At 36.6% G+C, this 15557-nt stretch overlaps 1 protein-coding gene across 1 annotated transcript; it reads right to left on the minus strand.

Annotated features, from left to right (window-relative positions):
• Positions 1 to 2180: 2180 nt before the first annotated feature.
• Positions 2181 to 14238, minus strand: PolG1 (DNA polymerase gamma, catalytic subunit tam). Its single transcript, XM_077442840.1, has 17 exons — positions 13740 to 14238; positions 13470 to 13665; positions 13244 to 13401; positions 12958 to 13169; positions 12724 to 12872; positions 10834 to 11047; positions 10261 to 10760; positions 9015 to 9251; positions 8713 to 8943; positions 8463 to 8635; positions 8226 to 8349; positions 7976 to 8156; positions 6859 to 7176; positions 6426 to 6603; positions 6242 to 6358; positions 2956 to 3300; positions 2181 to 2288 (listed from the first exon to the last, which is right to left on the minus strand). Exons 1-16 carry the CDS (start codon positions 14144 to 14146, stop codon positions 3033 to 3035), a joined length of 3663 nt encoding a protein of 1220 aa, XP_077298966.1. The 5' UTR covers positions 14147 to 14238; the 3' UTR covers positions 2181 to 2288; positions 2956 to 3032.
• Positions 14239 to 15557: the final 1319 nt, after the last annotated feature.

The raw sequence follows: 15557 nt of genomic DNA on the forward strand, positions 1-15557 counted from the left end.
TTTCCCCCCAGGCCCCAATTTCCTCTCGGCGCTTGTAGTATGTAGGTGTTAGTGAGTATGTGAAATGATTGGAACAATCGAATTTACTTAATTCCACTTTTTACTTTTATGGCATTGTATTGGAAGCGCAACTTGCGGACAAGCGGACCGTGCACAATTCCATTTACTGAAATTGACACTGCAAAAAATGTGAACAGGCAACTTGAATAGATCTAATAACGGTTAGTAACTTGCCTGCCTTTCTACATGCAAATTTTTACTTTTTTTCAGCTATTTTGATATTGGCTCTTTTAGATTCGTACCTCAGAAATGTAGGAAGTGAAATGTCTGGTGGATTATTTTATATGCAGGGGTAAGAAAAAAATTTTTATGCGTCACGCGTGTACTTTATTGCCGCCGGATACAAATGACGTGGAAAAGTTCAAGATTATGTTAGGTTAAATGCGAATTAAGATACGTATATACGACTATGTATGTATACTCTGCCATACATATGTATTACATATATCAAGAGAAATAAAGTAATATAATAAGAAGCATTTACATTTATTTTTACGATTTATTTATGATATTGTAACGTAGAGATTAGGTAATTGGTACTAGTGTACAGCTGGTTTACCATCACTAATCGCCTGATCTTGCGTTCGCGCCAAAAAGGCCTCGACGTATGAAAAAGCTGTATACAACAGCCAATAAGGTCTCGCGACCCATCGACCAATGACCTCTCTGTGATGAGAGTACACGGTGGGTATATGTACATATTAGGCGGTTTTGGACCATGCTCCATTGGGAGCTGGCAGGCCGACGGATCAAGATCATTAAACTACCTCTACCCATACTACTGCGTCTTTCACTTCAATCTCGGAAACATCTCTACACGTCCACGCTACAATATTTATGATAGAACAATAAACGGAAAAAACAAAATCATTGTTTTATTTATTTATATACTAGCTGAACATGAATATATATAGAAGTTTTTTGTTATTATATTCGTATTATATATAAACGTTTTGTTAGCAGTGGTTTAGCTGTAACGTACATATATATACAAATGTCGAATCGAAACGACTATTATATTACGGCGAGCGTTAACTCAGTTACACAGAATAGCAATATTATATATGTAGGGTTGGAATTGAACGAAAGGCTGATGTATGGGCTATGACTGAGAAAGGGTATGTTACGACTGATTGTGAGAAGGGGGTGAAAAGGGGCAGTGATGTAACGGTTAGTCGCAGTTGGACCTGTGCTCCGCGCGGTTGGTCGCTAAGCCTCCGCACGTATCATCTTAATAAACAACATGACTGAAAACGCACGTGTTTGGTCTTCACCTCAACCGCCACATCCCAACCGTGGTCCTGAACAGCGTCATCTGTCAGGATTCTCTACCACATATATACATATATGATCAATTATTTCACTCAAGCGCATTCATAACTAAATTATAAGAATCTCATTGTTCATAGAAAGTAAAGAAAATTCACCGGTGAAGCTTTAAACAAAATTAAAAAGGTTGTGGCTATTTGCAGGTACTATATCTACGAATTATTGGCTAATTGCAGATACTATATCTGCGACAGGCGCAAAGCCTTCTGCGCATGCGCGTGAACTTATAATCCGATTATAATTTCTTACATTTAATATATGCTAGACTTGTTTAATCAATCGTTCATTATACATGAGGCAAATAAATTTTGCACGTTATTATAATAGATTTATATCATTTAGCTAGTTCGCGGCTTGTACTTGTATGTAGATATTATATGATAATAATTTTCTAAAAATTAATAATATGAACTAATTTGGATTATATTTTTTACTCTACGTCACTTTACGAGTTCGAACTAAATTTTAAGAGGTTTAAAACAAAATTTTAACAGTTAGCACGCTGACAGTGACAGTTCACGCGCATGCGCAGAAGGCTTTGCGCCCGTCGCAGATATAGTACCTGCAAATAGCCAATAATTTGCAGCTTTGGTATCTGCAAATAGCCACAACCAATTAAAAAGGGAAATAGTCTCTTACTAATCAAAAAATGAATATGAAGACATATTTATTGGTTTATTAATGTTAGTATCAAAGTTTATTCATATAACTATCACAGTTTCAAACAATGCAAACAGTTTCAAAACTACCCGGATAAAAGTATAATAAGTAGAATTAATAACTATATATTTCTAAAAAAATATTTATTACATATAATACATACATTGCTATGATCAAAAAATATACATATACACATCTCGAATTGATGCGGTGCAAACGATCGACAATCGCCAGACAGACTGAACCACAGATTAACGACACGTGTACCTTGGATGCGGTGCATCCGCTCTAAAATCGCCAGACAAATTGAACGACAGATTAACGGACGGCTGCTTTAAATGCAATTCTCATCTTCTCGAATGATAGATTGCACATCAGATGACGGGTAACCTTTCGATGTGCACAGATGCAATTATCAAAATGGTAATTATTAAAATAGAGTTAGATCTTTCAGGCGAGTTTAATAAGGCAAGATTCGATAAGTTCAGAATCTTGCTTTATTAAACTCGCCAGAAAGATCCAACTCAATTTTAATAATTGCATCTGTGCACATCGAAAGGTTACTCGTCATCTGATGTGCAATCTATCATTCGAGAAAACGAGAATTACGTTTAAAGCTGCCGTCCTGTAAATCTGGCGATTTTAGAGCGGATGCACCAAACCCGTGTACCTTATGCGTGCGCACTGCTCGCACTTACACCAAGCGAAATCTACCCGAAGTCCCGACATACCTACCCTGTATACGTTCTGTGCTTCTGATACTTTAATAATTGCATCTGTGCACATCGAAAGGTTACTCGTCATCTGATGTGCAATCTATCATTAGTGAAGTCGATAATTGCGTTTAAAGCAGCCATCCAGTTAATCTGTGGTTCAGTCTGTCTGGCGCTTGTCGATCGTTTGCACCAAACCCATCTCGAATATGTTTACACATTTCAATTCCACGTAGCGATCTCGTACCGTTCAAAAATAATAAAAAAAGTTCAACTATTGCAGTCTGCATTCTCAGCGGATGCTTTCGATCGTTTCGGTTTGCCGTCTTCGCTCCAGAGTTTTCCCAGCGATCCCCCGCACTTTTCCAACGTTTTCCAAATGTCGAGGGACTCCCCTGCGGGAATGTTATATCCGATCGACATTCCGTGGGGATTAGACGGCGTCACACAGTCCAAATTCGCCTCCTTCCTCAGCACCGTGTCAACGTCTACCGATGTGAAAAAAGCTACGGATTGCGGCAGGTCGTTGAAACCCATCCTGGAAACATACAAATATTTGTGTACTAAACAAAGGTTTAGTTTTTTACAGACTCGGTCGATTTATCTTGTGAATGCACCGGTTGACTTGAGGAATGTCGAGGGGAGGGGAAAAGTGGAAAAATTCCACCCAAGAGGAAAATAGTTGTTTGTTAGATAAATTGAAACGAGCGGAAAAACACGCAAAAAATTCGAGATTTTTCAGGTATACTTTCAACTGGGTCTACGTGACGAGCCAAAATGTTAAATTACAGAAAACACAAATATCGGAAGGCAAAGATCGAAAAAAAAGGGTGCATGGTAAACGGTACATACTACCTACGTTTACGCTACCTTTGTCCTACCTATACCCATTCTACTGTTTCCGACATTTTAAAAATCCTTTCTTTTAACAATCTTTCTGTCAGGCGACGACATACTGATGCTATATTCTTATTTAAGCTCATAAATGGTTTCCTTGATTGTTCTGATTTACTGAATAAGGTTAATTTCAGAATCCCAGTTCGGTTCTCTAGACGCGTTGCACTCTTTTCACTTGATCCTTTCAATACTAATTCCCAAAAATAATCTTATCTGCAGCGCGTTTATCGTATGTTTAACGGAGAGCTGAATGATGTTGATCTATTTGGTATTTCCCTACATCAATTCAGGTCTAACATCAAGAGAATCTTGACCGATTGATTCATTTCTTCTCCTATTCTATTTTATAACCTTTTTCCAATATTTCCAATATTTTTATACTTTAGTTTTGTTATGTAATGTGCTATTTAATCATATTATAGCTTTCATTCTTTTCCTTTTCATTTGTTTATTTTGTATTTACCTTTTTCATTTGTTTTATATTTGTAAATTTCAATTTCTTCTTATATTCTATTTTATAACCTTTTTCCAATATTTTAATACTATAGTTTAATTATGTTCTACATATTTTGTCATGTTATATCCTTTATTCTTTTCGTTTTCATTTGTTTTCCTTATATTTATCTTTTTCATTTTTGTAAAAATCTGTTATTGGACTCGGATGTTACATATATTATTTATTTACTATTTGTTTTTTATACATATCTATGTACATCCTGTTGTCTGCTGATTTTTCAATAAATAAAATAAAATACTCACTTAATTTGCGCGAGCAGGGTACAACAGGAACAAGAGGAACAGGCTTTTCCTCCCGTATTAATGTGCGCCCGCAGAATACGGGAGGAAAAGCCTGTTCCTCTTGTTCCTGTTGTGCCCTGCTCGCGCAAATTAAGTGAGTATGTACCGTTTACCGTGCACCCTTTTTTTTGATCTTTCGATTTTCGATATTTGTGTTTTCTTTAATTTAACATTCTGGCTCGTCATGGAGACCGCTTGCAACTCTATAGGTATACGATAATAAATGAACATTGAATTTTGATTTAAAAAATCGTAAAAAATAATTACTGATTACAACAACTAGGCAAGATATTTCATCATTCATGTAATTGAAAATAATAAAAAAAATAATATATGAGCCGTTATATTATATTTGAAAGTGGAGGAAGTCCAATTTTCAGTTCCAAAAACACTATTTCTGTTTGTCTTAATTCACAAATTGTTATCACTTATTTAAATGCGATACGTCCAGAATCTCGGAAAAGCAGAATAAACGTATTACAATCCAGCAGTATTTTTATTATTACATACCTCCTTTACGTTTCACTTACAATTACAATTCAGGAAAAAGTTTGCCTCTTATCCGATCGTTTTCATACTTTGCCATATTGCTCATTTTGGTCATCAATATAAGTAAATGGATCCTCCGCCATTACGATCGAGATAAAATATCGTTTAAGAAGCGTTTCAAGATCGAAAATTTTTAATCTCGGTGACGACTCGTAGTCATTAATTTTATACATAGATGGCGGTAGTAAAATAAAATTATTGGTATTTTTATTCAAAATAATAATTTTATATACAAATTATAGAAGAGGTATGTTTTTAAAAAACTTTTTTTTTATGTGTTTTTTATTTTATCTATGTACGTAGTAGCAATAAACGAAGTTTTGTGATCATGCGAAAATTCGAACTCGAGATTTTGACTGATTCGTACTCAGAATCGATTACTGATCACGTTTTCATGATCTAGAAAAAAGTGTGTGTGTGTCTGTGTATTTTGGATATTTTTTGAGCACCGTTAGTCCTATCAAACTGAAACTTAGTATCGGTTACTGAAATTTTTATCGACACGACGTCAATTTTTTTCAAATTTTAAAGTTGACTGGAAATGGTACCTCCCCTTATAGGTGTCCCCTTTTTTTAAGTTTTTGAATTCAATTATCTTCCAAATCGCTAACTGAATCGGACTGAATTTTTTTTAGATGTGATAGAAATAATTAAATATTGTTAAACCCAATAGATTATATTTAATGTTTTCCGAAATATTTCTCGAAATGAAGAAAACTGGAATTATGCCACTTTCAAATACAACGGCTCATACATATATATTTTTCCCATGATGCCATCACGGGTTGCCACTGAGCAACACCTATGTATATGGTATTAAACATGTACATAAATACATAAATAGGTTATATTTTTTTTAAATCACATTCAAATAGCAGTGATATAGCGGGTAGGATGTTGCCAATTTGATGAAGAACCATTTCAACTAAGAAATCAGATAAAAAACGATCGACTTGGAGTCACAAATATCCAAATCTGACCAGCAGTACAACGGAAATACTTCCGAATAAACTCTATTTTAATCGAGGTCAACCCAGGGCTTGAACCCGAAAACTTCTCAGTGGTTAGCATTAACGCAACCACTGAGCTATTGAATTATGATTATATAATCATAATTAATTTATATATATATATATATATAATAAGTTAGTGTAACGATATTATTAAATAGCATATAATTTTAGATACATCAATTATATAAAATGAATATTTGACAAAATATGACGTTTACATACTTTTTAGCACAAAATGCTCTGGTAAATAAGTTCGTAATGTGCAAAGCTAGTGCTACATTGTATTTAAAATTTTCAGGTACTAAATATCTCACTTCATCGTGGAAGCTCAAACAAAACCTAAAAAAATTAATAAATATATTTAAAAGTATATAATTTTATATATGTTTTGTGTGTATAAAAATACCTGGATTTGGAGCCAGTGAGCCAAGCCATATTAACAAGCATTAAGTGCAAGAAATCCACAGCTCCGGATTGCACAACCCAATTAATAGTTGTCGGAAGGTTACGCTGTCGATGCTCGTCAGCCATCAGGGCTCGTGTAAGTGAACAGTCCAAGAAAGGAGTCTTCGGTTCTTCGGATGCTTAAAATTATATATTGAAATCGTAATCAGACAATAATGGGTAAGTATGAGCCAATCGGCACCACAGAAATGGCACATTTTTTAATATAACTTTAAAAAAACAGTAAACCGAACCAATAAGTTGGTCCGATTAGTAATTTTTAAAGGGGTTATGTTTTGATTCGATTCAAAACTGGTTTGTTTTGGGAATTAACGATAAAATTAAACCATTTGTTATCCTAATCCAAATTCAATAATAATAATAAGGATTAGCACCTGCAATTTCTTCAAGTCGGTTGAACATATCAGATTCCGTTCCGTTGTACCATTTCGGCCTTTCGAACATTTCTTCGATCGCTTTCCCGTTAACTTTCGATGTAGACATAGCTTGCATTTTCGTCATACACAAATGGCCATCTCTGATGAACGTTCCTTCATCGAAAACAACCCTGTCGATAAATTCCTTCTTCAACGTATAATACCGTCGACCTTTCGTTGTAGCGAACATTTTCATAGCCTTAGTTTTGGCCTCTCCCTCTGACATAGAAGGATTGAACTGCTTCAGGAGACGCTCGGCGAAGTTTTGACCAGCACCTACACACACAATCTAACATATAATCAGTGGCGGATTATCGAACAGCAAAATTGGCGCATATCTGTGGCCTCTAAATTTAAGGGGCCTCCAAATCGTTCTGATAAATATTATAATTCGGAAATTCCTATGCATTTTGCCATAAAATATTGGAGTTTACGACTACTTTTTTATGTAAAGTACAAAGCTTTGCGATGATTGCTCTCGCCGTCGTCGATTGTTTTGCCTTTCCAAATAAATTTCACAGCTACAAAAGAATTCGCTAACTAATTACATTAAAAATGGCAGAATATCGGAACATCTTGAAGAACAGTCTTCTGAAAGGAACGAAGACCAACCTCTTGAAAGGACCGAAAAGCAGCCCTGTAGAAGAACTAATGAGCAGCTCTCTGAAAGGAACGAAGACCAACCACTGGAAAGGATCGAAAAGCAGCCCTGTAGAAGAACTGATGAAGATCCCTTTGGAAAAATTAATGAGCAGCATCATACAACGTCTGAAGAACAGACTCCTAAAAGTACTGAATAACAGTTTTCTCAAAAATAAAATGGGGAAGAAAGTAAAGGTGAAAATGATACTGTAATGGCTCCCAATGAATATGGATTTAGCATTGTGGGCAGAGTACCAATTTAAAATGTTTTCCTTTTTTTCTTGATTGTTTGTATAAGTTTATAAATCACTTTATGATTAGTGGGGGGGGGCCTTTAAATTACGTTGCGCCTGTAGCCTCCAAAACGTTTAATCCGCCACTGCATATAATATAAATAGAATTATTAAAAAAAATCAACAAAAACAACACTAACCATAGATCCTAGCATAGTTGATAACTTTTGCATGATCCCTAGTAATTTTGGCAGCAGCGGCCGTATGACTGTGCATATCTGTCCCTGAAGCTTTGGAGCCGGATAAAGTCATCCATCCGAAGGGTGTCGCTCCATGGATTCCGAATTGTGAATCTCCTAGAATTGACGCAATCCATAGTTCCTGTGAAGTTTATTTGCTATAGATTGAATGTAGAAAAAAATCCACCATACAAAATGAGTGGGGTTTCACCTGAGAATCGACATCAGCTCCGACAAAACTATACCCTGGTGGACTTTGAACCATCGATCTAAGTTCTGATCCTATTCTTTCCTTGTGAGCGTTACTTGCAGTCATCCAGGTACGTTCCATAGCTCTGCAAGATTTATAATTCAAATAAATTATCACTGTTTTACTTTGAATCTCATTTGAACAATGCCATATTCTGTGGTAGGCATCATGAATATGAACATAAATTGAGGAATATACCGTCTGGTTAACGTCCCACACACCACAACTTGAGGAAGTATTACTCCATAGCCTTTTTTCTGATCTCTGACGATTGGTGGCAAGTCGTTATCACTCAACCACATGACTTTTTGCTCTCGGATACGATCCCGATTGTTCCTCCAGTATGATAGCATACGAGCGGCAGAAAGCACCTTTAAAACATTACTTAAATAATGACTATTTAAAATCACAATTATTCTATGTATATATACATATATATATATAATACCTTTTTCGCCTCTTCTCCAGAGCCGGAAAGTACATTTTCACTGAATTTATTCAAAAAATCTTTAGCTAAAGGATTTCCAACTTTTTTTGAACCGCCATCTTTGTGAGGCAATTTCATAAAGTAACAACAGTCTGATAGTGTAATGTTACACCAAACCCCTGTTCCCGTATACTTGCCTTCAGTTTTGTCAGCTTTAGCTCTGGAATAATACTGACGTTTCCCAATATCGGTCTAAAAGTTATAAATTAAAGTTCAATCTTCACTACAGTCACATTTCATATCCCATACTTTTATCTACAAACCTCAACGTTTTTCCACAATTGTCCCAAAACTCCCATACTTTGTTTTTCATTCGCAATCTTGCTTTCATAAGTAACTACGGGACAGCTTTTAATCAGAGCCTCCAAAGGAACACTTGGCGTTCCATCGGAACTTTCTGACTTCTCACGATTGAATGGCACGAGGAAACCCCAACCTTCACCTCTAATATAGTGAAGTGGATATCCTTCCCATGTCAGTTGTAAAAGCTTTGGCGTAATCTAAAATGATTAACACATAATGAAACACTATCCGAATCGGCCAGTGTTGCACAGTAGGATGAAAGTTGGAAAAAATGTTTTGTTTTTTTTGAGAATACTATGCATACGCTGACCAATTAATAAAAAGGGTTTGGTGCAAACGATCGACAAGCGCCAGACAGACTGAACCACAGATTAACTGGATGGCTGCTTTAAACGCAATTATCGACTTCACGAATGATAGATTGCACATCAGACACGTGTACCTTATGCGTGCGCACTGCTCGCACTTACACTAAGCGAAATCTACCCGAAGTCCCGACATACACCTACCCTGTATACGTTCTGTGCTTCTGATACTTTAGTTCCGAATTTTGCCTTATTAAACTCGCCAGAAAGATCCAACTCGATTTTAATAATTATCATTTTAATAATTACATGTGTGCACATCGAAAGGTTACTCGTCATCTGATGTGCAATCTATCATTCGTGAAGTCGAGAATTGCGTTTAAAGCAACCATCTAGTTAATCTGTGGTTCAGTCTATCTGGCGCTTGTCGATCGTTTGCACCGCATCGATTTTCGCTCATACAAGGGCAAATACACAATTCAACTCGCTCCATATAAACAATCGTGAACCTACAGAAATCCCCGAAAGCATGATCTCATCACAAAGCTGCATTGCACAACCGACCAGGATATAAACTAGCGCACCAGCTCCAGACGCTAGTGAGCCTCTGGAGTTCAGCCAGCCCACTCCTCCAAAGTCAAAGCAACTACCTCTTTCGCCGTACATATGTACAATAATACTGGACATAAATAAAGATCCTGTGAAAAACTCAACCGAGTTTATATAAGCCGGGACACGGTCGACACATAAACCTTCCCCGCCTACAAAGTGAATATTTATTTGTCCATTATGTAAATCTACGATTTTCAATTTAGACTATACATGCTATCTTATAATGTTCTAACTAAGACCCTTATGTATTAAGACAATTTAATAAATGGGCATTGCTCGAAAGTTTCACCTGCATACTGGTGCTTATATTGATCGGACCCGGAGTCCAATCGTCTTCTTTTCCATACTTGGTGCAAAGCTTCCGATACCAAGCCGGATACCCTGGTAGTAATGGCCTCACTTTAGGCAACATTTTCTTTGATTCTTGCAAGTACGCAAACTTTTCCTTCAAATTTACCGATTTATCAACAACATCAAAAATACTTGGATCTAAAATACTCTGAACAACGCTATTATGATCGGATTTAGTTTCAACGGGTGATTCGGTTTCGGTATCATCTTTTTTTTTCTTCATTGGTGGATTTTTGTTTAGCTTCAATCGCTGGATAGACCAATCCGAATCCCACATCCACATGTCGTCTTTGTATTTTTCGTTGTGCATTAACCTGCAAGCATCTTCGGCCTTTTTCGCTAAAAGGAACTTAGACTCCAGTTCAACATCACTGTAAGTTAGGTCAGCGGATTCTATGTAATTTTGCCAATTTTCGTTCACCGGAAGATAAGCACTACCTATTATAACATAAAGATCAAATAATATTTCATAAAAATAATCATAGCCAGGGATACAAAGTTCGATGTGAACCTAATTCTAGCATTCCGGCGAATGTGACGGGATGTGGAAATCGTGTTTGAAATAATGGAAACAGTTTCTTCAATATCAAAGAAGTCGCTGAAACGTCACCAGCGCAATATTTCATCAGATCTTGAAAACTCTCCCTCACGTCGTCCAGACTGCCTTCCATGAAAATATTCCTCGGTTCTTTAGATATTTCAGCTTCACAGTAAAGTTTGTACACCTACAAATTACAATTTTAAATTAAGAAATGTACAATACATCTAGAGAAACACTCACACTACTTTCATTAAAAAAAGTTCAATGATTACACAGTTCGACACGAAAAATGGTTCAGAGAGGAGATATGACTTCTCTTATAGATCTATGCCCAGTAAACACTAATCTGGTAATAAAAAATGTCGATTGGCTCGAGATTCGGAGATATGTTTTTTTTAAATCGCGCGATTTTTCTATATCTTGATGTTGTTAGGTCGATGTCTCAAAATCTGTCAATTTTCTGTTCAAAATGAATATCGGAATCTATAGTTGGGTATTTTATCTGTCATCTGTAGTACTTTTCAGCTTTCAAATCTCTCTAAGTAGTCATTCAGTTCAAATCAAAAGTCCAAAGTACGTATTTTCACTTGGGATTTTTTCCCACTGTTGATACTATTTTATATTGAGTATTTTCTATTGAAACATGTTCATCGGGAAACATGTTTATTGGATGTTCAGTTGTACTATCGATACATGAGGGTAGGTAGGGACATAGTTCTCAAATGAATTAACAAACAAACGCCTTTGTGTCATGAACTGAAGGATACATTCATCACTCGAAGATTGCTTTAAGGATACATTTGATGCATTTCTTGCATAATGCAAAAAAGGGTCTGATTATTTTTTTGTATGGTCACGAGAAGTTACGCAATAAATTAAGAAATAATGGGTGCGTATAAAAAAAAGCATTCGGTAGAAATGTGAAAAATGTGAACGTTGTTAAATAGAAACGATGTCAATGAAGTTATTATAGTTTTCTGAGTTTGTCACTATTCTTTGTTAAATTAAAGTAATAATGAATTGCATGTTTTTTATTTGTAGCATCGTTATTTATATTACTACTGTTGCGTAGGGGTGGGTGGAGGATCCAAGTAAAAGGCCAACAGTCGTTTCACAGCATTTATTGATGATTAAGGAGATACACGCACTGGCAGTGCTCAGTCCAGAATGACATGATATCGCCTACATACCACCTTATAAAGGGTAGATCTCTCAGGACGTCTAATCTGTTTACCTGTTGCATAGTCACGTATTCGGATATGTATTTCCACGACATTGGGTCTCCCCGTACCGATTCTGAGAAAGGACTAATAACGGTCATTGTTTAGCCTAAATGCACTTAAGAGTCCAGATATAATCCTGGAAGTAAGTGCAAGCACTTAGTTAATCCGATAACAGATATCCGTTGGTCTAAGTGCAAGCACTTAGTTAATCCGTTAACAGATAACCTTTGAACGGTCACATAGTCTCTGGGATTCTATTCGCTTAATCCGCGGCGTACGTAACACTACTTTTTAATACCATTCCAGCTTCTAAATTAACTTCCCCTCTCCATTTGCTTCCTTTCCCGGTAAGGTGTTGGGCTTCCACCTTCTCGTGGTCCTCACCGAACAATACTTTTAAATCATCATTAAAAGTACTGACAAATAAGAGCCTTCCGGCATGTAGCGTTTTCGACCTTAGAGCCATTTAAGTAGAGTCGAAATTAATTATATAACAATCCATGTATTGTAAAAAATTTTGCAAAAAAAATTGTGCAAAATCGAGCGTACCGGCACCTCAAAATTTAGCACTACACTACTGGGTGTATTACTTGGCTTTCGTCGTATCACATTTACACATTATTAAAAATTAATTAACCTCAGACAAACTATTGAGAGAACTGTTTTGCATCCAACTTTCATCATCAGGATCAATTTCTCTGTTTTTAGACTTCAAAATAGCTCTTTGATAACTGGTAACGCCACTCACACAAACATGCATAGACATGGTGTCCAAGAATCGGGCACCTGAAACAAACCTCACAATAAAACACCACTTTGATACTAATCGTGTAATTGTGTTTCCACTTCACTCTATATACGTATGTATTACCTGTCCTTTCAATCCAATACTGCTCCTTAACTCTAGCCCTATCATAAGACACATTATGACCTACGACAATCTTCGGTTTGAGAATTTCTCCAGATAGATTATAGCCTTTACGACTAGGCAAACTTTCTAACGGAATCAGTCGATCTAAGCTCTGATCGGAGCACTGATCAATTGGTAGATCTCCGACAAGCGTTGGACTAACCCAGCCATACCTATATAAATTACAAACATCAATAACAAGTACATGAATAATTTGAATCAGAATTTATTCATGTAAAATATCTACCATGCCGAGTCGCTGACTGCACAAGCCATTACCGGATTCGTGCTAACTTTCACGCAGACTTCAACGTCAAATACTATAGCGGCATCAGATGGATACGGGACGGGAACGGGATCTTGACCTTCAGTATATTTGTGCCAACCTGATTTAAACTCCCACTTCTAAAAAAACATAACATTAAATTGAAACGATTGTTTGAATCCAAAGTGAGTACCGATAATGTGCCTACTTTCGGCATCGCAGGTATCGTATTCTTGACTAATGATTCCGTCAAATCTCTGTACGGTTTGCTCAACTCTTCGCCTATTTTGTAAAAGTGTTCTAAAATATCCGTTCCTTTTAATTTAGGCAATTGAAAATTTACATCTGGTAGAAATGCATTGTAGCCGGTTTGTATGCCGTGTTTTTTCAGCGTTTCTTTACATCTGTAATTATATTTTGTGTTTATTAGTAGAAAAAAATTTGTATTTGGACAATATCAAGTACTGAATAGTAATACTTTTGAATAGTTTCTTTCGATGGAGACGTCGTTGTATTGGTTTGGCTGCCGAAAATTTGTTCGGCAATACTTTTCGATAGCATTTGTATGTCGATTTCATTTTTGCGAATACCTGATTCTAGACTCTCCGCTGGATCTTCGAGATTATGCAATTCGTCTGCAATGTTTTGCAGTACAGTTTTTGAATCTACTTGTTCTGCTGTTGCGTAGTTGTTTGCTTGAATGACTTGACTTGTTCTTGACGAACTTGCGAACTTGACTTTTTCTGCTGCTATTTCATTTTTATTTTTAGACCTGATAATCTTCGTATTCTTGGGGAGAGGATTTGTGCTTTTTGTACTATATCGTGTTTGTAAATACGGTTTCAGTCTCACAGGCACAGTTTTAGATCGATTTAAAAAGATCATATCAAAATTTTAAGGTTATATTATCACGTTGGTAAATAAACAGCTGTCAAAGTAAAAGTAGATCTTGTCTTAGCAGCACAATTAACAGCTATAATAAATATATTTTTAAATCATTACTGCTGCTATTAAATTGAACACTTATGGAAATGATATATATGTGGTTCCAGTACGTGAGGATTTGCTAATTAAATTTAAATAAAACATAAGAAACCTGTGACAATTTTTATTTTTTATTCCTTCGATAATGTTCCTGTTTACTACCAAGTGACAACAAATCTCAGTAATGTCTTATCGAAAACTGATACGGGCTATATATAAAATAAAGACCTTGAAGGCATTGCATAGTTAGAGAACCTCTTTAATCCGTTTCTACATTTAGAAATATGTAGTTATTTAAGAGGCAGGGAATTTGTTTCTGTCATCAAGCGGAGTAAGATGGAGTACCTCGGACACATGATACCGGGGTCCAAAATACGAATATCTCCGTTTGATAACCATGGGGAAAATAGAAGGAAAAAAATGGATTGGCAGAAAAAAGTTATCTTGACTTCGAAACATGCGCATGTGGACCTATATGAGCGCCGAAGAACTATTCCAAGCCGCTGAAAACCAATGCGGATATCTTCAAATAATCGACGAGGTGGTCGTCAACGTTCAAATGCGGACAAGGCATTAACAAGAAGAAGAAGTTATTAAATATCAACTTGAATTTTACTGATAAGTATTTTAGTCTATTTTATCAGTATTTATATTAATTGTGTAGGAATCTCGTCGTCGTCATCGTCATCGAAACCTTCGAGAATATTCCGCAACAACAAAATACATCGAGCGGAACAGCGCCAAGCATTCCAGAAAATACTACGCCTCGACGAAAGCAAATTCCTCTTGTACGCATCAACAACTAAATGCTCGTACGACCACTTCCATCAAGCATTCCAGAAAATACTACGCCTCGACGAAAGCAAATTCCTCTTGTACGCATCAACAACTAAATGCTCGTACGACCACTTCCATCAAGCATTCCAGAAAATTCTACGCCTCGACAAAAGTGCATTCCTCTCGTACGCATCAACAACTAAATGCTCGTACGCATCAATAACCACTTCCATCAAGCGTTCCAGAAAATTCTACGCCTCGACAAAAGTGCATTCCTTTCTTACGCATCAACAAACCACCACCATCGGTCAGGCGATTCCAGAAACACTATAAAAGGAGGTACAACCCAAACAACGCCAGTCGACCCACAGCAGCAAGCGTCGACACACAGCAGCAGACCAGTCAACATACAGCTCCTGACCAGCCACCACTACACTACGCGGACTTGGAAGATCAACCAGCCGGACGAGCCAGCAGCACACTGCCGCATCCAGAGACCTTCTGAACATAGCTGAATGCCGAGCCAGCGACACTC

Source organism: Arctopsyche grandis, chromosome 12, assembly GCF_051622035.1.
Source record: "Arctopsyche grandis isolate Sample6627 chromosome 12, ASM5162203v2, whole genome shotgun sequence".
Lineage (NCBI taxonomy): Eukaryota > Metazoa > Arthropoda > Insecta > Trichoptera > Hydropsychidae > Arctopsyche > Arctopsyche grandis.

Coding starts and splice junctions, on each gene's coding strand:
- PolG1 (XM_077442840.1), bottom strand. CDS start 14,146: ATGATCTTTTTAAATCGATCTAAAACTGTGCCTGTGAGACTGAAACCG. Junction 13,402..13,469: donor CGATACCTGCGATGCCGAAA/GTAGGCACATTA, acceptor ATGTTTTTTTAG/AAGTGGGAGTTTAAATCAGG. Junction 8,157..8,225: donor GAGCTGATGTCGATTCTCAG/GTGAAACCCCAC, acceptor TAAACTTCACAG/GAACTATGGATTGCGTCAAT.